At 29.8% G+C, this 22,752-nt stretch overlaps 3 protein-coding genes across 3 annotated transcripts; 2 read left to right on the top strand and 1 right to left on the bottom strand.

The window, feature by feature from the left end:
* The first annotated feature begins 1,453 nt into the window (after positions 1-1,453).
* Positions 1,454-7,268, top strand: LOC101489955 (clathrin interactor EPSIN 1). The gene is made up of 11 exons (XM_004498874.4): positions 1,454-1,628; positions 1,745-1,796; positions 2,567-2,646; positions 2,758-2,836; positions 2,970-3,053; positions 3,173-3,318; positions 3,428-3,679; positions 4,662-4,801; positions 5,106-5,299; positions 6,089-6,476; positions 6,920-7,268. Exons 1-11 carry the CDS (start codon positions 1,588-1,590, stop codon positions 7,141-7,143), a joined length of 1,680 nt encoding a protein of 559 aa, XP_004498931.1. The 5' UTR covers positions 1,454-1,587; the 3' UTR covers positions 7,144-7,268.
* A 1,649-nt stretch (positions 7,269-8,917) lies between these two features.
* Positions 8,918-14,500, bottom strand: LOC101489628 (uncharacterized). Its single transcript, XM_004498873.4, has 10 exons — positions 14,286-14,500; positions 13,885-14,054; positions 12,701-12,832; positions 12,457-12,507; positions 11,342-11,438; positions 11,118-11,164; positions 10,558-10,774; positions 9,881-10,010; positions 9,714-9,756; positions 8,918-9,259 (listed from the first exon to the last, which is right to left on the bottom strand). Exons 1-10 carry the CDS (start codon positions 14,383-14,385, stop codon positions 9,185-9,187), a joined length of 1,062 nt encoding a protein of 353 aa, XP_004498930.1. The 5' UTR covers positions 14,386-14,500; the 3' UTR covers positions 8,918-9,184.
* A 6,252-nt stretch (positions 14,501-20,752) lies between these two features.
* Positions 20,753-22,752, top strand: LOC140920129 (protein EARLY FLOWERING 3-like; the record flags this gene model as incomplete). Its single annotated transcript, XM_073367460.1, has 2 exons — positions 20,753-21,198; positions 22,369-22,752. Coding segments are annotated over exons 1-2 (606 nt in total), but the record flags the coding sequence as incomplete, so codon positions are not given.

Genomic DNA, 22,752 nt, shown 5'->3' with positions numbered 1-22,752 from the left:
ACATAATTTTTGTAAGCAATCAAACAATATATAATATATAAAAGAGATTGGATCATAAATTTGTGTCAAAATTCAAAACAATTACACAATACTACATCTTTAACTACGAATACACTGCATTATTTAATTATGTCCAATATAATCGTTATATTCCCTCTTGCACAACACTTCTTACAAGTGTGTTTTTTTTTTTCTTTTTTTTTTCTGTAAACAAATTTATTGATGGGGAGAACAAGAGTCCTTTTTGACATCGACAACAAATATTCCTTCAAGGCTTCAACCTATTAGAAGAAGATCAAACTATAAAAGAATTACAAACTTTGTTGTGTATTGATTTGCAAACAGTTGCTATTTTAATTTTTTATACTATTTTTTCTTACAAAAAAGGGATATATATATTAAGAATTAAAATTAAGGGAATTAGTTCCGGCAATGTACATTCACAAAATGTTGAGTCTTAGTTAATTAGTTGGGTGTGATCACTTTGTTAGTAATCTACTTTGAAATTAGAGTAACCTATAAAAACTGATGTAGCTTGTTGAGGAAGCAAGTGTGAGAAATTTCATAGAATCATTGATATTTTTGTGAAAACACGAGTGGGCAAGTGAGAGCTGGTGAGTTTCTTCCATGCAGTTTTGTAAACATTGCAAACTAGATATATTGTGAATAGAGTTGTCAAAAAAACCTATCAACTATATGCATTTTAAAAAGTGATTTTGACTTTATGTTTTAAAAATAACTTTTATGAAAGTTTACTTAAAAATAATATAACTTGTTTTAGACTCATTTCTTATTAATTTAAAGAAAATAACATTTGGTAATTTAAATATTCATTATAGATATTTTAACATCATAATGGTCACACTTCTTGAAAAAATATATTTAAAAATTAATTTTTACGAAGAATTTCTAAAAATATATTTTAATTTTAATTATTTTTTGAATTTTTATTATTAAAAAAAGGTGATAATAAATAGTTAAAATATTTAAAATGATATTCTAAAATAAACTATTTAAATCAATTTTTTACTTGAAATTTTAAAATTGTTTATTTTTATAAATATTATAACAAAAAGATAAAATACTGTGAAAATCATTTAAAAAAAATCTTAAACAAATAAATCTTTAATTTTTCTTATGCAACTTTGTTTTTTTGTGCAATTTCAAACTGGTTACATAACACACAATATTATTTTTATTATTTAGATAAAATTTTGTACTATCTATCAAATTAAAAAAAAAACAAAAAATTGTTGCAATACTCTTGCATCCGGTGGTTTAGAATTAATGAAGTTCAATGCAAGCAGTTAATCAATTTTAATTAGAGACAAATTATTCAAGAAAAAAATAATAAGTTCAAATTATAACTAAAATAATTATCCGAACTTTTTGAATCACTCAACTTTAAAATCAAAATTACAATTTGAAAATTATTTTTATAAACTGAATTAACAAAAAAAAAAATGATATAACGTTTCGTTGGTACTGCAACAAAATTCCATCGAATTTGTTTCAATTAACAACACTACAACTTCATAACCTTTCCCTTCAGATCAGATCTACAACCTCTCCTTTCGCATATTCACTATGGATTTCATGAAAGTTTTCGATCAAACCGTTCGAGAAATGTCAGCTTTTTCTCCTTTATCTTTTTGCATTCAATTTTTTCATTTTTTTTTTAAAATGATCAAATTCAATATATATTTCATCATTTGTGATTATTTGATTGCTTTCGTGAAAACAGAAAGCGAGAGGTGAATCTGAAGGTGCTTAAGGTTCCCGAAATCGAACAGAAGGTGAAATTCTAATTGTTGTTATTATTTGCGAGATTTCTGTTGATAATTCTATGATTATTTTTTGTTTCTTAGAAATTCTGATATTTTGATTTTAATTTCCATTGTTAGAGTACAAGAATTGTATCAATTGATTATCATATTTTTCTCAATAAGGATTGTTGTGTTTATATGAAATCGATTTGAATCGAATGTGTCTGAGAACCTTTGAATCGGTTTGAATGGAATGTACTTTTTTTATTGTTGATGCTTGCTTAATTGCTTGAAGAACCTTTGTTCGGTTTGAGATCACATTTTATGCTTTCTGCTTGATTCCTTCTCTGCAAATGTAGACTGTAGAATGCATGTAAGTTGAAATTTCAAACTATATCAGTACTGCTTAATCAAGGGGATTGAACACTTTATTATGTTTTTTGTTTGCTGTTGTAATTTGTTTATGTTTAATTTAACGAAGAAAATAACTTTCCCCTAAATAAGGGAGGAATTGTTGTGGATCTATTCTAGGAAACCTTACCTTACATTTGCAATAATTCACATGGAAGCAACTTCAATCATTGAGCCAAGTCTCCTCTTCTATTTATTCAGAATGTCAAATTGTTTTGAAGATTTTATTTTCTTTTACTTTAACAATTTTGCATATTTATAACTAAATGAATGGATGAATGAAGAATAAAAATGTGGATTGATTGCCATGCAGCCCATGCTAATGCCTCACAATCTGCGACCCAGTGGTATTGTTTTGTTGATTTTTTCTGCCATTATTTTTAATTTAGGTGTTGGATGCAACTGATGATGAACCTTGGGGTCCTCATGGTACTGTGCTGGCAGAGATTGCACAGGCTACCAAAAAATTGTAAATCACTACCTCCTGATTTTCCTGTTATATTGCTCTTTAATTTCTTTTGGTCTTCATAGAGAAAATTTCTGATGTAAGTTAGTTGATTGCATCTTCTGTATCTTCCAGTACTGAATGTCAGCTGGTTATGAATGTTCTTTGGACAAGATTGAGTGAAACTGGAAAGGATTGGCGATACGTATACAAGGTAACAATATCTTAATAACCATGTTATTGCTTAAAATTTGAAGGTACAAGGAGAAGGTTTTTTCTGTTGCTGCATTTTCTATGTTGATACATCAACTCACCCTTTTTTTTTTCTTTTTTCTATTTGATGTCAGGCATTAGCTGTTATAGAGTATTTGGTATCACATGGTTCTGAACGTGCAGTTGATGACATTATAGAACATACTTTTCAGATCTCTGTAAGGGCCATTCTCTTGTATTTAGCTAGTTTTTCTTGCAATTCTCAACATTGCTGACAAATAAAACAAAACGTAAGAGCATTGTCTTACATAAACATCATTTACTTTGATTGGTAAAGGCACTCTCTAGTTTTGAGTATGTTGAGCCTAGCGGGAAGGATGTGGGGCTCAATGTAAGGAAGAAGGCAGAAAACATTGTGAACCTTTTGAATGATAGAGAAAAGATTCATGAAATCAGAAATAAAGCTGCTGCAAACCGTGACAAGTAGGTCAAACATGTCAATATTTCAATCCCAGAATGATTAGGTAAACTAAGCTACTATTATGTTCTCAACAAATAATTATTTTTTTTTCTTTTGGGGTGCTTAATTTAGGTATGTTGGAGTTTCATCTAGTGGAATCACATACAAATCTGGAACAACCTCATTTAGTAGCGGCAGTTCACAAAGCAGTAATAAATATGGAGGTTTTGGTTCAAGTGGTGATAGGTTTAGTGATAGCTATGGAGACAAGGGGCGCTATGATGAAGGAAAAGTAGACAAAGATTACTCTGCAAAATCACGCCCTGGTGTCTCAAGTAGCGATCGAGAGAATTCCTTCAAGAAGGGTTCTGCACGGTCTGTCAGGTAGGGCATGTCTAACCACTATTATGGTCTTTAAATAATGGTAAATGTATTTTATGCTTGTTCAGTAGTTCCATACTATAGTTGGATTGTATGGCTAAGCACAATCCTTGGAAAGTTTGAATCTGGAGTATCTAGTAACTACTTTAGCAGTCCTTAATATATTTAGTTATAGTGCATGTATTGTCATGTACCTTGTTTTCTGATGCGCCACATTAGTTACTGTATGTCAACTTGTTCCCCAACTTTTTAAAATTAGTGAAGTCTTTTTACTAAGGAATCAGGGATTTGTTATTGTTTGACAAACATGCTTTTAGTATTTTACCTTTTTTTGCACAGTAGTTGGTCTGATTGAATGTTTTTACTAAATAATAACTTGTTCATTAACCATATGGACATGCAGTCTCGTCTGCACATTCAACTCTGGGAATATCCTCAAAAAAATATTAAATTTCGCCATAATTAGAGTTTAACTTAAAAACATTTCTTTGAATAATATTGACATAAGCAGGGCACTAATTGTAATTTGTTCTTTTTTTATTTTCTAATAAGTTTTATGGATTCATATCCTTGAGAAAAAAATGCATCTTATACATCTATTACAATTAAAATGTTGGGAAGTACCCATAAGGCCATAACAGATTTCTAATTGATATAAAAGTTACATAAAAGCTGAAATAAGTTTGTAACTAGTCAAAGACAGGCTACTTGTGCATGATACATACTACATGCTCATCACAGGACACATGTCCAGACTCAAACCTTTGATCCTTGACCGTCATTGCCTAATTCAACAAGCATATTTTGACTTTTGAAAACATGAGGTAGGAATTTGGCTAGTGGTTGAGATGCTTATCTCAATTTGTCAGTTTACTTGCACTTGCTTTGGTTTTTATTCACAGAAAGGCCCATACTTCCGCCTCTCCATACTGCAGTGATTCTATTCTGTTACCGATATTCTTATTCTGGAATGTATGCCTTGCAGCAAAAGTCAGGAGAAAACATCATCTAGAGTATCAAAGTCATCTGCTAATGCAAGTTCAGTTCCTTCTCAAAGTTCAAGTGTACCTGCAAACAATACTGAGGATGACTTTGATGATTTTGATCCGAGAGGAACGTCTACTAGTAAGTATTCTGAACAAAGTTTTTAACACTAACACTGTAGTTGTTGATTCAATTCATTTAAGAGAAATATTGAGCTATTCTTTTTAAGTTGAGCATAAATTACTGTGGTGTTCATTTTACAGTTTTATGTGTGATGCACTTGCAATTTTCACACACAAGCTTTCCCAACTCAATGTATTGTCCGTATGTTTTACAACCCCAGGACCACCATAAAAAAATGGAAAAAAAATCAAATTGAGCAATTGATTGTGTATTTGGTGGCAGGATGTTTACCTTTTAAACTGTATCATATGTTTTTCAACAGAGACTTCAGCTGGAAGCTCAAACCAGGTTGATCTCTTTGGACAAGATTTGATTGGTGATCTCATGGATGCTCCGACATCTGTTTCTGTAGAAAAGGCAGCAACTAATAATGCGTCAGAGGTTGATCTCTTTGCAGATGCGGCATTTGTATCAGCATCACCACATGTGGACAAAGGAGCTAGTTCTCAACCACAGGTTGGACTTCATTATCAATAATTTAGTGTTGCAGTTTTTTTTGTTTTCAAGTCAACTACCAACTACTCACCTGTTTAATTACATGAATCTCCATTATTAAGTAGTTGCTAACCTCCACTTTTCACATTCATTGGTGCTCCAAAAGTGTGGATGTTGCCAATATTGAATAGGATTGTTTGACTACAATACATTCTACTCCACTGATGTAAATATTATTGGTCTATTCTTTATGATGAACTATAACTGAACTAATGTTTTGAGACTGAAACTCCAATAAACTGTAAAATTTAGCATGCTGGAATTGTCTGGGAGGGAGAACAATGAGGTGGAACAGGGTACAACATTGGCAGCTATTGGTGTTGTATAAATTTTCACGAGTGTATTAATTGCATGAGAAAAAATATTCAGCTTATTAAATTGTGATCATAAATTATTCATGAGAGGATAATGAGTTTGGACATTTGTGGAGAAGATTCTTAGAAATACAAAGAGCAGACTAGATGAAGGGTAGGATGGTCCAATAGTTGAAATAAAGGAAAGACCGTGTAAAACTAAAGCCTAAACCATTAAGAGAGATTTAAAATTAAATGATCAATCATTGGACTTAATTGATTAATTCATGACAAGATATTATGTTGTTGGATTCATGTGGTCTCACATAGTGGGAAAAAACTTTGGATGTTTGTTGACTTTGGTAGTTGTTGAAAGAATTATGGATTTACCTGCCAACCTTTCTCCACATTTTCATTCAGTGCTAAAATTCCATTTGTGCTTCTTGTTGATGCACAGGGTGAAGTGGATCTTTTTTCTTCACAACCAGCCATTCCTTCAGTTTCACCAACAGTTGACTTGTTTTCCATTCCTGAACCAGTTGTGCAGCCTGAGAGCAAGTCGGAAAACTCTGGTCCTGTGAATAATAGCACTTTTGATCCCTTCGCTTCTGTTCCGCTTAATAATTTTGATGGATCTGATGTTTTTGGTGATTTTACTTCTCAATCTGATTCTGTATCGTCACAGCCCTCAACTAATGTTGTCACCGATGGTAGTCATGGTAATACGAGTGGTAAATCTTTAGCGAACTCTAATGTTTCACCTAAAAAGGATGCTTTTCAGGTGAAGTCTGGCATTTGGGCTGATTCACTAAGCCGTGGATTGATTGATCTCAATATATCTGCTCGTAAGTTTTTCTTTTTGATAGCATATCCACAGCATATGTTCTGTGTTGAGTTACTGCTTTGTATTCTGTACATGCATGTTTTAAGTAATCTGTAGTTGCATGGTTCTTTTCTTCCATGATTACATCCAAACAAAATATTTCTTTTTTTAAGGGTTTTAGCTTACGCACTCGTGAAAAAATGAAACTATAAAAAGTATTTTTATCTTTATTTGCCTGTTTATGCAAAAAAAAAAATAGAAAAAATATAGCGAAAGGGGGAATTTTTTATTTATTAAACTAGCACTATTGACCATTTTACTAATATCTTCAAGGGGATTTAGTTTCAACGTCAAACTGTTACCACTGAACTTACATGTCATGGACATTTATGCAAAGATTAGTTTGTTTCATAATTATCTTATATTATTTTAGCAGATTATGTAATTATCTTATGTTTTTTGCAGCCAAAAAAGTATCCCTTGTAGATGTTGGAATTGTAGGTGGATTAAGTGATGGATCTGATGAAAAGGAGAAAGGCCCTCCAACTACATTTTATATGGGGAGAGCTATGGGTTCAGGATCTGGTCTTGGTATGTCTGGTGTCACTCCTTCACAGACAACAGCCGGAGATGACATATTTTCAAACTTTGGCAGCCAAAATTATCAATTTGGTGGGTTCCAAAAGTAAAATTAACTAATTGTATACTGGTCCCATCACATTTTCACTCATTCTTTGTGTCGGCATATCAAGACTGTTTTGCATGGTGGATTTTGTTAATATAAATCTCTCTCACTATTGTGAATTTGTGACTATATTATTGTTTTAAATTCATGTTACTGTTGCATCTTAATGTTGTTTTTGCATCTGATTGATTACAAGATCCATCAGATTGCAGTGCCCAAATATCGGGTGACGCTTGCTTTGATTTATAAAATCTGTAGATGCCGTTAGCCTTAATCTTTTTTATTTATTTTGCTCTTTTTCATTCCTTAATGATGTCGGATGCTTTCCTTTCCGTCTAAAATTTTCTAGAAAGCCACCATCTCTGTCGAAACGAAATTTCTTCTGGTGGTGCTGTGGGAATCGCAGGGGCAACTCGAGAACATTGCCTTACTCACCGGCAAGAGTGAGAGGCGTTTTGAGTCATCAATTGTCGCATTACAATCTTCTCACTAGAAGTCGATCACCATAGTGAAGACAGTAGACCACCATACTTTTGAGTTGACCTTCAATCTATGACTAGTGTGCAGTGGTGCCATCCCATTGCAAAACCTCCAGAAAGCAAAAGACTCAATCCTCTTTCCTCAGATTTGTTTCGTCAATAAGAAATGAAAGTACCTTTTACAGTGCTCTGTTCTAGCGAATCGCCAAAACACTTGCTGAAAATATTAGATGGGTCTAAACCCAAAACAATGTCACTTTGAGTTAGGGGTTTGTTTTGGCTCCTAGTATTTCTTTTTGCCCATTGCTGAGTTTGATCGAAGGGATTGAAAATCGACGAAGCAGTTATTCAAGGATACTTATTTTTTGTCGTAGAAAGCTATTACGACTGTCTTCGGCCATGTAGTCTGTCACCTATCTTTTGTCCTTCATCCTCCTCTTTGTTTGTCCGATTCTCTTTTTGATAGGAAGCAAAGGATCAAAATAATATTTAGTTTAATTATAATTTTAGTCTCATATTTTTAACAATTCATATTTTAAAATCAGATAATTTTGACTCTTTATTTTAATTAAAAAATAATGACATCCTTTAAATAACGTGATATATAATAAAATAATATGAAATTATTAACACCTATTAAATCACAATAAAACTTCTTAAATACTTAATTTTCAACTTCATAAATTTTTTTTTTATAATTTAATTAATAATATATAAATAGTTAATACATTTAGATAGTTCTATATAATTAAATTGTATAATACACCATTTAAAATATGTTAAATCATCATTTTTTTTAAATAAGAAAAAAATCAAAATATTTACTTTTAAAATAAAGAGACCAATTTCACAAATTATTAAAAATAGACTGACCAAAACTACAATTAAACAATAATATTTTTATTGCAAAATTAATTTAATGTGATAGAAATCTTGGCAGACTTGTCCAGCCTAAAATATGCCAAAGAAAATACCAAACCAACAGTTGATTCCTACACAAGAATAGATATTTCCGAGCAAAATTATTTAAAATAAAATCCAGTAATTTTTCAGAAAGATCTTCACATGCACACAACAAAATTGGACTCAAATCCTAACTACTAACATAATATATTACCAAGTAATATTTGCTTATAAAAAACTATATTTTTTAATTCCGAATCGCTATTTGTTAAAAGCTAACCAACAGCCTATTCTCTATTCGATTTGACAACAATCCATTTGAGCAACTCTATTAACTTAACATGTATGCATCAAAAAAGTCCATTAAAATGTACGGTAAATGGCATAAAATAGCTATGACACAAAACTGGCACCACATCTTCCAATTCAAATATTGGAGCTGCCTCAACGAGACTTTAAACAGTTTATTCAGTTTTGATTAGACAAATTTTGAGTTTTTATTTGATTTGATTTTTCATTTTGTGCCCAGCAGATGCATGTGGGGAAAAGGACTCTCAAGTATTAACAACTCCTATCCCCTTACTCATTCCAACTATCAGAGACAAGTCCCAGAAAACTGATTGCAGAAATTTTGATTGAAAGAGAAGTATAGTGTTTTCACTATTACAGATACAATAGTCTACCCCTCAACATAGCCTCGGCTTTCTTCACCTGCTTCACCGGTCCTATGATGAAGACCTACGTAAAAACATGATCACTTAGGAGTTAAGACAGGCACAAAGTTTAATAACAGTGTTATCACGAGTAACCTATGTTAGAAATTCAAAATGAAGACTGCAATAACACATTAAAAGATGATGTAAGTTATAGAAAGACATACAGCAGATGCATTTTTAAAAATGATAATAAAAAAAAGCCTTTCTGAGATCCTAGAGAGTCTCAATCAAATGTATCATAACAAGATCCGTTGCAAGGGTGACATGCAAAAACAGGTATATATCAAGATTTGAACATCATCTAGACCTCACTGCCAATATGTCATTCAGACTATTGATATAGAATATACCAAAGAGAAAAATAAGTATACACATTTATATATTAACAAATCAATACCATAACACCAATGAACAGATTAAAAAGTAAACTAAAGTAGCCGAGAAGGAGCTTATAAATCACATGGTAGAGTACCAACCTTGTCAGGTGGACCCCTGGCACCTCCAATGAGAATTTCCGCACTGAACAAACAATACAATTAAAAAATTTAAAAACAAGACAATGGAACAATAGTTATTAATTTACCAAAACAAAGTGTGTATTTACTAAACCCGGGGAATGGAAAGGAGAGAAACAAATTATTACTTGCAAGACTCCTTAATTGACAAAATTGAAGCCCCTTTTTTTCCAATAATGCATCCCATCTTGCCTGGTGGAACATCAAGAACTGAAAGAATTTCTTCCTCGGGACCATTTCCATCAACTTTCAGCTTATCTACAAGAAAGAAGCAGACATTATTTAAAACGGTGAATAGCACTATCCAATGAAACAAGCATTCCTGGTACCTACATGCATCAACATAGCAGATTAATATAAAATGCTAAAAAAAGAAAGTGAAATATATGTAATCAGTTGTAATAAAATCAAATGAACAAAGTGGACAAAAGCTTCACTGAACTATAATTCATTTTGCATGAACCTCGAAGAGTAGTAACAATATAAAAAATGGAAAGAACCCGAGCGGCTGAACCCCACCAGAAAGTTGCAGTTCATATTTCCTGTCAAATGCGTCCCCTATGTTTACATAGGAACTGCGCATATACTCCCATTTTTGAGGTAATTTTCAACAGGAAAATTGAGTCATTACTATTATGAATGGCATCTTACAGTTTCAAACTAAACTCAGTTGGTGCAAAGTGTAGGAAGATTTAAGGGACTAACAGCATATAACACTAGCAATATAATGTGACCAAATAGTCTTGTAACGTATAAACAAGAAAATATAATTTGTACATAATATTTTCGTCCAGATTTTGTAGACCTGGAATTGGAGGTAGAGATGGCCAATCAGCATAATCATTACTGTTCACACAGAAACATCGGCAGTACAAGGCACCACGAACAGCAAGATGCCATAAAGACCGTTCAGTTAATTTTGCCATCATTTGGTCATAAATGTAGAGAAGGAAACGGACGTCATCAGCGGCATTGCGGATCATTTGTTTAGATAAAGGTCTGTAAGTCCAATACTTGGGGTCCTAACAAACATTAAGAAATAGTATCACAAGCTAATTGAGTTTAGTGCAGATTACATAATATTTAATATTTCTTTTATGATACCCAACGAAACTCTTCCTACTGACCTGAACATACAAATCAATGCCAGCAAGTGGATGAATAAAATTATTAAGTTATGATATGTAAAATGAAAACTATGACAGATTATTGAAGTTCCACTGTTTCTTTTATTTTGGTATCACAAGCAGATCTTTAATATGTGTATAAAATCAAGCATAAAAATATAAAACCAACCATTTTAACTTTTTTGAGTAGGAAAGTGATTATTCTTCTCAACAACAAAATGTCATTCTATAAACCAACCTGTCGAAGGAGAACACGAACTTCTTCCTTCTCAACATATGACAAGCCTACATACAAACCCAGTGAATAATGAATATGGAGGAAGGAACCAATCGACCCAAAATAATTTATCAGGAATTACTAATCATCTACATCTAGAATAATATGGTCAATTAATATGGTCAATAATATAAAGAAACCATGACCAACAAAAAAATTAATGGATACCACGACATATATAATACCACAATAACGTGGATCTGCAAGGAGACCAACAAGTGAAATATAGTCATCTGGCAATCTCTTTTGTCCTTCTTGCTCTTCTATAAGCGCATAAGCAATCTAAACCAAAACAAGAATTATGATTAGTAACTCAATAACACATAAGGATCATTGGTGATACTGATGAAAAAAAATAACGAACAAAACACAATAAGGGAAATTATTTTTTATTTTGTTATATAATTTTCACCTCTCTCCTACCTTGAGATTTCCTATTTTTAAATCGATCACTTGGAGGAGAGGATTAAGCAAACTTCCTTGAGAATGAATTTCTTAAGCTTATAGAAACCTATATATGTAGTAGCTAATGTCTTCACCGTTAAAAATTTTAAGAGGATAAATGAGTTTTTTTACAGTTAGTACAAGTTTATTGATGTAATTAAGTTGCTGAAACAGAGTCTTCGAGATTAATTTGTCATACAGACTTGCACACTTGTCCCTCATAGTATGGATAATTAAGGAGATAATAATAATTGCTGTCGATCAAAGAGGCAATCACAATAACTAAGTTTGACTTAATGCTAAACATTATTAAAATGTTTATGTTATAACAATTCCCCTCAAATTGAAGCTTATTAATTATTAGGCTATCAACATGTTTCAAATGAGCATGCTTGGAGAAAAATAAAATAATTTTGAAAACAATGTGGAAAATTAAGCATAGCTGGAAAGATGACACGTCAAAATGAGGCATCCATGAATAAATAAATGGTTGATATTATAGCCACCTATGATTGGTCATGCCTGTGCACATAATATCAAACATTGATTTGATTATCAATGGGTAATATTACTCACTTTATTCTCTAAAGTGAGTTGCTCACTTTTGAGGAGCCTAATCCTAATAATAATCATATCATAATATCATCGTTGAAAGGATCCAAAACAAACCAGAGCTAAGTAATTGAATTTGGATTTATGATGAGTATATTCAATGTTATTTTTATAATTTCCATCAGCTGAGATGCAATATGATATCTCATTCCATGATTATTCTGCCAACATAACAATAGCTATAAAGAATGGGAGAGAAGATCAATGGAAACAGTGGGAAGGCTGTCTAGTAATAGGAGCTCACCTGGGTATCCACCACATTGTTTAACTTGATGCCGAACTGAAAGTACAATGCCTAGAAACCAACAATATGTTTATAAGTGAAATTGGGAATTGCTGAGATGACAAGTTAAGTCAAACTTTTTTTTTTTAATTTCCATGAAATGTTTCTTTATTTTATATAATGTTCATGAAATGTTTCTTAAATTTAAGTCTTCAACAAAATACAAAAAAGAGGCGGGAAAAAATAAATCAAATAAATCAGGAACCTCACTGTCGCGTTTGCAATCATGAATCACTTTTGTGACATAATCAGACTCAAGTGCGTGCTTACATGCTTTCATAAGCACATCCCCCCCTTCAATTACATCAACCAGGTATATAGCATCAGGAAATGCAAGCTGCAGAAACATAAAACGTAACCCTATGTCAAGAGAAAACATAATACTCGTAGTACAGAATCATTATCAATTAAAAAATAACACAACAGAGTACTAATTGGTTGCTATATACTCCCTCTGTCCCCGATCTTTGGCCCTTTAAGCATTTTACTTTTGCCCCACAACTTTGGTCCTTTTAGAAAATCAAGATGTAATTAATGATGTTTTTCCTTTTATACTCTTAAAATCCCAAAAAGCATGCATTAAATGAATTTTGTTTTTACTTAATAAATGAAGGGTAAAAAGGCCTAAACCAATCTAAATTTATTATTTCTTAATATGTGTGTCCAAGTTTAACAGAACCAAAGTTCAGGGACTGAGGAAGTACTATCTACCACATCTGTTGCTCTTAATTAATATAGGGACGCATTTAGATAAATAGTTTAATTAAGCGTTTATGCGATAAGCACTTATCATATAATATAAGTGTTTATGTAAAATTTATTTCTATAACAAAAGATAAAATAAAGTCAAATTGTTTTCATATAAGCTATACATTTTTCTCATAAACTTTCCTGAGGTGCTTATGAAAATAAGCTGAAAACAGCTTATCGACATATCATAAGTTGTTTTCATAAGCTATATGTTTGTGTCTCACAAGTCATTATGCCAATAGATAAACTTAAATAAGCCATTCCAAACAGATAAACTACTTTAGAGATATCAATTAAGATCTTATTCACAAGCTATTCTGGAAACTTTGAGAGCTTATTGAAACAAATAAACTGAATACAAATTATATGATTTGTGAGCACATCATTACTTTTACACTAAATGGAATACCAAATAAGCCACAAGTAAACACATTGAAAACACTCCATACTATAACATTTAACTTTAACATCCAAATTCAGTGCGTTTTCTGTGCCACCGTATAAAATTATCATCGTCATATTGCAAATTTGTGATCACAGAAATTTCGAACAATTACTGAATAATAAGCACCACAGTTTCAAATAACGTTAGAACAAAAGCACGAAAAAAAGAAGAGAGAAAGAGAAATTGAAATTAACCTGCATTATGCAAAGAGTTCCATAGCGACACAAGTCAACAGCCTCACAGTCAAAACCAATGACGATCTTGGATTGAGGAGAAGGTTCCAAAAACTCAACAGGAAGTTGAGACGCTTTCGTCACAACATGAATTGGAACGCGAGGTTCGTCTCCTTCTAGAATCTTTTCACCTGATTCAAAATTTCAATCATCAAAAAACAAAAATATATATAATAATATTAATAAAAACGATCAAATCAGTGAACAGTTGATAAATCGTTGAATCGTCGCGTGAATTCTATCGAAGTAGCGAATTGAGAAAAAACGAATCCCTAAAATAGATCGAAAAAGAGGAAACTACGTGAAGCAAGAAATGGAGAAAGAGAATATAACGGAAAAAGAGCGAATCGAGAAAACGTAACTGGAGTTAGAAGGAGAAGATGGAGGAATGGGAAGGTGAGTGATATAGGAAGGAGAAGGAGAAGGAGAAGAAGATTGAGGAGGAGAAGAAGAAGAAGCCATGTGATCGGAACCACATCACAGGTTTCTTGACTCTCGTTGTTGCTGCTATGACTCTTCACTCTTTTCTCTTTCAGTTTCTTTCGCTCTTTCTTTCTTTCCCTTTTATATTTTCCAACAAACAATATATTGAGAAATGGCTGCACTTTTTACCCGTCGAATATTCAAGACTTCGGGCACTTTTCTTCGACTAGATTTTCGTAATTGAAAAATAAATTCTCTATTTATTTTTCTTTTTTTATTCAATATATTTATTTTTCAAAAAATATTTATAATATAAGATTTTATCATCTAGAAATAATAAGTTGGATTAATTATTTATATATTATAATCAATTATATAAATAAGAAATTATCAAAAAAAAATTAAGTTATTAAAAGATTTTATTATAATTTAAGTGATATACCATTGTATCATATATTAAATTGTTTAAAATATGTGACGTTATTTTTTAATTAAAAAATTAAAATAATTAATTAAAACTATCATGTTTTTAAAACAGAAAATAAGTTATTAAAAATTGAGGGATTAAAACTCTAAATAATTATTTTTTTACCTTATTTTTATTAAATATCACTGAAAAATTAGTTTACACTATATATTTTTTTCTCTTTTAAAATATAATATATTTGAAATTTATTTTGTTATAAACACATTTGACCGCCATTCAAGAATGATGGAAATATTTTTCTTCAAGATGTATGAATATGATTGTTTATCACTTTATCGAGTCATTCATTACTTATATTATTTTTTTGAAAAAAAAAACTATTTATGGTGTTTGAATAAATTAATTAATTAATACGATTAATTAATAAAATTATTTACTTTATCATCTTATTACACGATTATAATTATTATTATAAAATAAACAATTAACAATCATGTTGATTGTTAATAGAAAATTATTTAAATTAATAGTGTATGTCCATTAATTTTTTTATTAATTACTTAATATACTATTTCTTATTTTTTATTAATTCATGTCTCTCTTTCCACATTAAAATACATTTATTTTTTATTAAGATAAAAAAATATAATAATTATACCACAGTCAAACAAAATAATTGTTTGGGTAAAAATACAATAATTTTTTCTGACAAACTTAAATAATACTATATATTATTTTTCACCTTTTTTTGACAAACTTAAATGATTATATATAAATTAGAAAGATTTACGGTTTTAAATAATCTCAAAAATACTTTTAATTTAAATTTCATTACAATCTAATTTAATTTTTCATCTATATACATTTCAGAGTTTAGGGAGTATGATTTAAGAACTAGAGGGTGATATAATATTTAATGTATTATTGACTAAAAATTTTGTTAATTATAAAATAAATAAGAAATATGTGTATTAATCAAATTTTTATTTTATCCTAAAAACATATTAATTTTGTTTACTTTTATTATTTAATTTTTTTTATAAAGGGAAATTTATGGTGAGGAGATAATGCCACAATTTAAGGTGTGAAATATTTTAGGGTTCGCTAAATACTTATATAAAAATTTACATTCATTTTCCTCCAATGATACTAACAAACATCAAATATGCAATCTATTGACTCGATGCTTGTCTTAAGCAAAAATTAGTATATTTGCATGAATCAAAAATATATATAAATGTTACAAATATAATGAAAAATGAGTATATAATATATTGTCAAAAATAAAATATTGAATAAAATTATATTTGATTATTTTCTTAAATTTTGATATTAATAAATTTATTTTTATACTTTATATGCATAAGTATACACTTAGTTTGTAAAACTTATTTATATTTTAAAAAAATTGTTCAATGTAAGTAATTATTAGCAAAATACTAAAATACACTTTGAACTTCGAAAATTTATAATCCAACGATTTTCACCTTCTATTTTAAAATAATAATTTTGACCTCTTAGATTTATCTTCTTTTGCAAAAATATGTCCCTCATTTGGTCAATGTTGATGTTGACTCATTTTTATAAAATCAACACTGATATAAACTCATTTTTTAAAATTTGTATGCACAAACGTAAAATTTAATTAAAAAAATTTATATACATTAATACATGATTAATGTATAATGGTATCATTTAATCAACAAAACATAAGTTTCATTCTTAAAAAAAGTGTCTTATGTGATTTTTTTCTAATGTTCTTAATTCTTCGTCCATTGTTTTTTTTTTCCATAGCTTTTTCTTCTTCATGCAAATAGAGCAAATTGCACTAAGTCACCATCATTAAGAAGCACTACACAATTATTAAGTCTAGTTGATCTTTGTCCAACCATTTGAGATCTAGAAATTTCATTTTGAAACTCATTGACATTGTTTGGCACACTGACTTCATTTTCTTCCAATCATCTATTAGTGATGAACAAATTTAATTGTTGTTGATACTCTTTTTGTTGTATCTTTTGTTGGGGTTATTTTGCAAGAAGATGAAATTGATGATGATGAAGGTTGCACAAATAAATTCCAAAGCATGTGTATCCCACTAAGTTTTAACGTTGATTTGTCATCATCAATCTATGTATATTGAATACAAACGGGTTATTCAGAGAATCTCCTTCAAGATACTTTAGAATCCTTGAAGTGAATTGCACATTCACATCAAACATATCAATCAATGATAGTTTACATAATAAAGTTTCTTCATTTACTCTCGTGCACTAGAGAAAAGGAGAAATGACTCATAAATTTGACTTATGTAACATGAAATTCGTCTTCTCATTTATGTCTCTAAAATGTCTCTATTTATGGAGAAACTCATACCAATTGGTGAAAGAAAACAATTTTTAAAATAATTTGTAACTTTTGATAATTTAACATATGCATTGGTTTGATGGCTAACAAATGCATTCAACTCAAGTGTTGCAACCACTCGATCATGTGATGCATTAAGTTATTTAATTTTGATACGTTCAGAGCCGGCTCAAGGGAGAGGCACGTAAAGCCCTTGCTTTAGGCCTCGCAAAAAAAAATTTACTCTAAGTTTTACAAGGTTTTTACAAGGTATAAGGCCCAATACTATATTATAATAAATATTTTACTATACACAAGAAAAGCCTCCAAAATTTTAATTTTCAATTTTTGGCAGAATCATCATTTATTTGATTGATATTTTTTGGAAAATATCATAGTGAAACATTCGTCTTAATTTTTGCTATTAACCGATAAAATCTTATATAAATTAAATAAAATATATTTTGTTGCAAATTATTTAATAATCTCCTTACTACAACTAAATTTGCTAACAAAGATAGTAGAGATGAGATAAATATTAATTATAAATTGAGAAATTACGAGACAAAAAGTGAGCACATTGGCCACATGAGAAATATTAGTTATAAATTGAGAAATCATAAGACAAGTCGTGAACATACTGCTAACATGAATTATTGGAGTGATAGTATTTTTTTCTTCAACTAAAAGATGAAAAATTTTACATGAGTTATTGATGTTGCTATAGAACAGTTGAAATATATTATTTTATTTTTAAAAAAATATAGAAAAAATAGATTTAAAAATGCTATTAATTCTACTAAATAAATTTTATATTAATAATTTATTTATTAATTTTTTAAAAGACCTTGTCTAATAATTTCGCTTTAGACCTTATAATGTGTTGGGTCGGCCCTGGCTACGTTAATATTGCAACCATCCTACCATATTAATTCTTTTGGTCCAAGTACTTTTATCCTTTGTGATGTATCTATTGTCAAGTATTTCAATCACTCTAATAGTGTACTTTCGTCATTGGGTTATATACATATGAGTTTGTATCACATCACTCATGATATCTTCAATGACTTCAACATCATATACAAAGATATCACATTCTTCTCAACTCTTTCGTCAAAGAATTGCAACATTCTTTTCAACTTTAATAATTTTTGAATATGCATTCATCCATATAGCTACGTCTTTTATATATTCTTGATAGTGTCGACCAAGTATCAGCAAACCATAACACTTTTGTCATTTAATATTTTTAAATTGTATTACATACAATTAATAAGCATCTCAATTATCAGATAAACAAACTTTTAGGTCATTCTACCTTTTACTATATTTAATAAGCATCTCAATTTAAAATTATAATTCATTTTTCAATATATCCAAGTATAAGATATAATACATTGAATGGACTCAATACACATTGACACAAGCTAACAAAACATGATCATAAAAATTTCTCATAATCAAATATAAGGTGAGTCCAAACATGTAAGTCATTTACTCCTTAACAAATAATAATTCATTTATATTAAATAAATCATTTCTTCATAGTTATATTATAATTAATACATACATCATGAATTCTATTTGTTAATTCAAGTTTCATATTTAAATATGTTCTACGGTAAATTCAAGTAAGTATTACGATAGAAAATAAACAATGAATAAAATCATTAAGATTTTCTATTAATTTCTTCCATGAACATTTGTCAACTTACAATAATTCAAAATAGATTCAAATCATTTTTAATATCAATACAAACAAGAAAAATAACTTTTATACTATCATGGATTTTTGCATGAACCAATTAAAATTCTATTTAATATTTATGAAAGTTACTCGCACTAATTTTATGAAAATCTCCAATTTCAAATTTCAGTATCAACTATTATTGCATCTCTCTCAATTACTACTTTATCATTTGTTGGATCATACACTCCGAATGGACATGTGGAGATTAGTCTCACAACCATCCAAAGAATAAAAACTTCCGGAGCATTTAAGTGTCAAAAGCTCTAGTTTATGGCGTTTTTGTATGCTTTTGAATGTTTTCGTCGAAAATAAACTAAATACACTTTAGTTTGCTACTATTAGGGTTGGAAATGAGTCGGATTTAGCCAAAATTAAATTTAGTATTCAAATTGTGTAAAGGAGGCTAGTCTGGGTCAAACAACTATCATATTTACAACATTGAATTGGTTTAGATCAAACTGTTTATTTTTTATTTAGGTTAGATTAGGTTTTAGTTTACTCAAATTCTTTTTGTTTTTAAATCTTTTTATAAAATCACATTCTTCGCACAAAAAAAACTATCTTATTGTATTTTTTTCCAAAAACATAATATATCATATTTTTACTATTATTTTAACATCAAATAGACACACACATACAATAAATATTAAAGTTATAAATTTCATAATAAAACACGTGCACACATGAAAATAATCCAAATTGTAGGAGCTTAAAATAACATAAAATATTTGCAAAAATCAAATAATCAAATACTAAGATCCTAAAATAACAACAACAAAAATTTACTGATTCATCACGAGTTAGTCTTTTAAAATCTAAGGTTTAAAAAAATATAAACTATAAAAACAAAATTGAGGTCGACTAATTTTATTCAGGTCAGCTCCAATTTTATCTAATATTCAATTTAAATGATAGGCTTTTTATTTTGAAAACCAAGTTCACCCAACCCAAATCATTTTTTTGAATCGGTCCGAATCAATTTTACCCAACTCATAAACATCCTTAAGTACTCTATATGTTTGGAATCAAAATAAATTTGTCAGAGTCCTAATAAGTGACCTTAAAAATTTATTATAATACCAAAGATGCACTACATTTTCTAATATAGTAATTTAACATTGAAGACATGAAAAATATAGACACAAATATTATTATAAACAGAAACTAAAATTGAGAAATGTTATCTTGACATATTTTTATACGTCTAATACATAATTTGGATACAATGTGATATTTTTATTAGTTTTTATCCTCTCTTACATTTGCATTAATAACTATAAATAAATAGTCTATTTTCATATTGTATTAAAATGTGTAAATTATTTGATGTTGAAATAAATATCACTCTTATAAGTATTACACAATTGAGATAATGAATCTGTTTGTTATAATTTAAAAAAATATATAATTTTAGTATTTTTATAATTTAAAGTTGATTTTTTTATCAATTTTGAGATACTAATAGCAAATTTTAAAAAATAAACAAAAATAAAATATAATTTAATTTACAAAGTAAGAGTCACTTAGAATTAAGGTTGCATAGATGTGTAGAAAGATTTTCTATTTCAAAAGATTATCTATTTCACTAGACCATCTCATTTAAAATTATAAAGTAAGAAAATCATAGAGCATTGATCAATGATATAATCATTATAAATATTTATATCATATATGAATATTTATATATGTAAAGGTGTTTCTAAACTCATATAATTTAGTTTTAATTAAATTTGATGTTCAAATTGATTAAAAATACATGATTTAGTTTCATTCACATTTATACGTTTTTTTGTGGATAAAATCTAAATTGAACCAACCAATATACAATAGATTGAATTGTCTTGAGTTGATCGAATTACAACACAATAATTATATTTTAAATTTTATTTATTTATTTATTTTTTCCCGTTTCAATTTTTGGTAGGATTGTCTTCCAAGTCCTAAACTGGAATCCCTAACTTGTATATTTTTCTGCTGGTGGGTGACCTGTTGTTGTCTTCACGCAAACTATTACTACTTCTTTTTCTTCATCTCTCTATTTGTATTAATTTAACTATCAACTATTCAAGATTACAGATTTTGGATAGAAAGAAGAATAAGAAGGAGAATGAAAAGAGGGAAGTGTGATGATGATGATGATGAGAAGGTAGTGGTGGGGCCCATGTTCCCAAGGCTCCATGTCAATGACACAACGGAGAAAGGAGGGCCAAGAGCACCACCGAGGAATAAGATGGCTCTTTATGAACACTTTAATGTTCCATTTCAAAGATTCAACAACAATTCTAATTCTTCTTCTAATTCACACCCTCTAACACCTTCCTCCACCTTGGTAAGTCTTGGATTTATTATATAGGTGTTTATGGCTCTCTGTGGTTTGTTTCACTTTTATTTTATGTAGTTTTTTAAGTCCCTTTTGATTTGGTTGACTTTATAGGATAATGATAAGAGGCTGGATAACAGTTCAATATGATATAAATTTAATTTAATTTTGGACAAAACTTAGGTGTTGATCTATGGTTGTTGTTTGTGTCGTTTACCAATTATAATATGTCACATAAATTTAGGATCTGTTTGGATTGATTTACTTGAGTTTATCTACTTGTTCAACTGTTTTTGAGAGTTTACGAAACCAACTTATGGCATGTTTATAAACTGATTTAAGCTTATTACCATAACCTCTCTAGGACAACGCACACTGGATAACAAACCAGGTAGTATTATATCTGTGTTTGTTTAGTTGCTTTTTAGCATAAGACAAGACTAGTCGCTTATAGCAATTTAGGGGATTCTTAGCCTTTTTATCTTGTGCCTAGGAGTTTGTTGTTTTCTTACTTAATGTATGTGAGTGTAAGTTAAGATATTAGCAGCTTTTGGATTAGCTTCTAGCTTCTTTGAGTTTATCAAATATAGTTCTTCACTTTTAGAAAGGTCCTAATATGTTTATAGGTGTTTGTGGAGAAGTTAGAAGAAAGAGTTTTTGAAAAAATTGAGATGAAAAGCTAATTTAAACTTACATGAGGAGTTATTGTTGAAGATTCTTTTAATATTTCTTTTTCTATAAATGTTTATTAAGAAATTTGTTCAAATTGGCTCATCGTCAAGTACAAATTCTTGCAAAAGCTCGATGATGTATTTGGATTATTGTTGAGATTGAATGAGCCAATCTACCTCGTTGTTGCTTTTGTGTTGATGAAATATCGAAATGCGTGCATATTGAAAACCAAATGCAAATAAGTTGTAACCAAAGAAGGCGCATTAATAATTTTATATCACATACGCGCTGACACAAGAGTCTAATGGACTTGCTTGCTCTTTTTTATCATGTGCCGAAATCCAAATTTGAATTACAAAGAATTATGTGCCAACAGTTGAACTCACCATTTGGTTATAGAGGCCGCGTTGCCATATTAAGAATTAAGTCTCTCAATAACTGAAGCTTTATGCAGAATGTTCATGAATGACTTTATGTTATGTCTAATATGAATCAATATATTTGAAGGGAAATGACCCAGAGAGAAGCTACATCGTCCCAGTTAATTTACCTTCACAAACGGCCACACAACGAGCTGAAAGTTATACTTCTCACCAATCTAATGAAGCAAACATGGACACTTTGTCTGCACAACTTGGACAGAGAAAAAAAGTAGATGGAGATGGCAGTCATGCATACGATCACTCAAGGATTGGTCAATCTAATAATAAAACAATGAAGAGTTTCAATGGGAAAAAACTCACTCCTGTGGGCGCCCGGAATTTTTGTTGTTCGGTAGCTGGGGAAAATGACGGTGACAAGGATCAAACTCAATTTGGCTCCCTACTTGTCAAAATGAGAAAAGATGTGAATAAAAGCAGGTTACATCAGGGCAATGCTTGCGTACAGCAG

The sequence above is a fragment of the Cicer arietinum genome, chromosome 4, assembly GCF_000331145.2.
Source record: "Cicer arietinum cultivar CDC Frontier isolate Library 1 chromosome 4, Cicar.CDCFrontier_v2.0, whole genome shotgun sequence".
In the NCBI taxonomy this organism is placed as follows: domain Eukaryota; kingdom Viridiplantae; phylum Streptophyta; class Magnoliopsida; order Fabales; family Fabaceae; genus Cicer; species Cicer arietinum.
The sequence above is the reverse complement of the archived record's forward strand: the minus strand, read 5'-3'. Positions and strand labels throughout refer to the sequence as shown.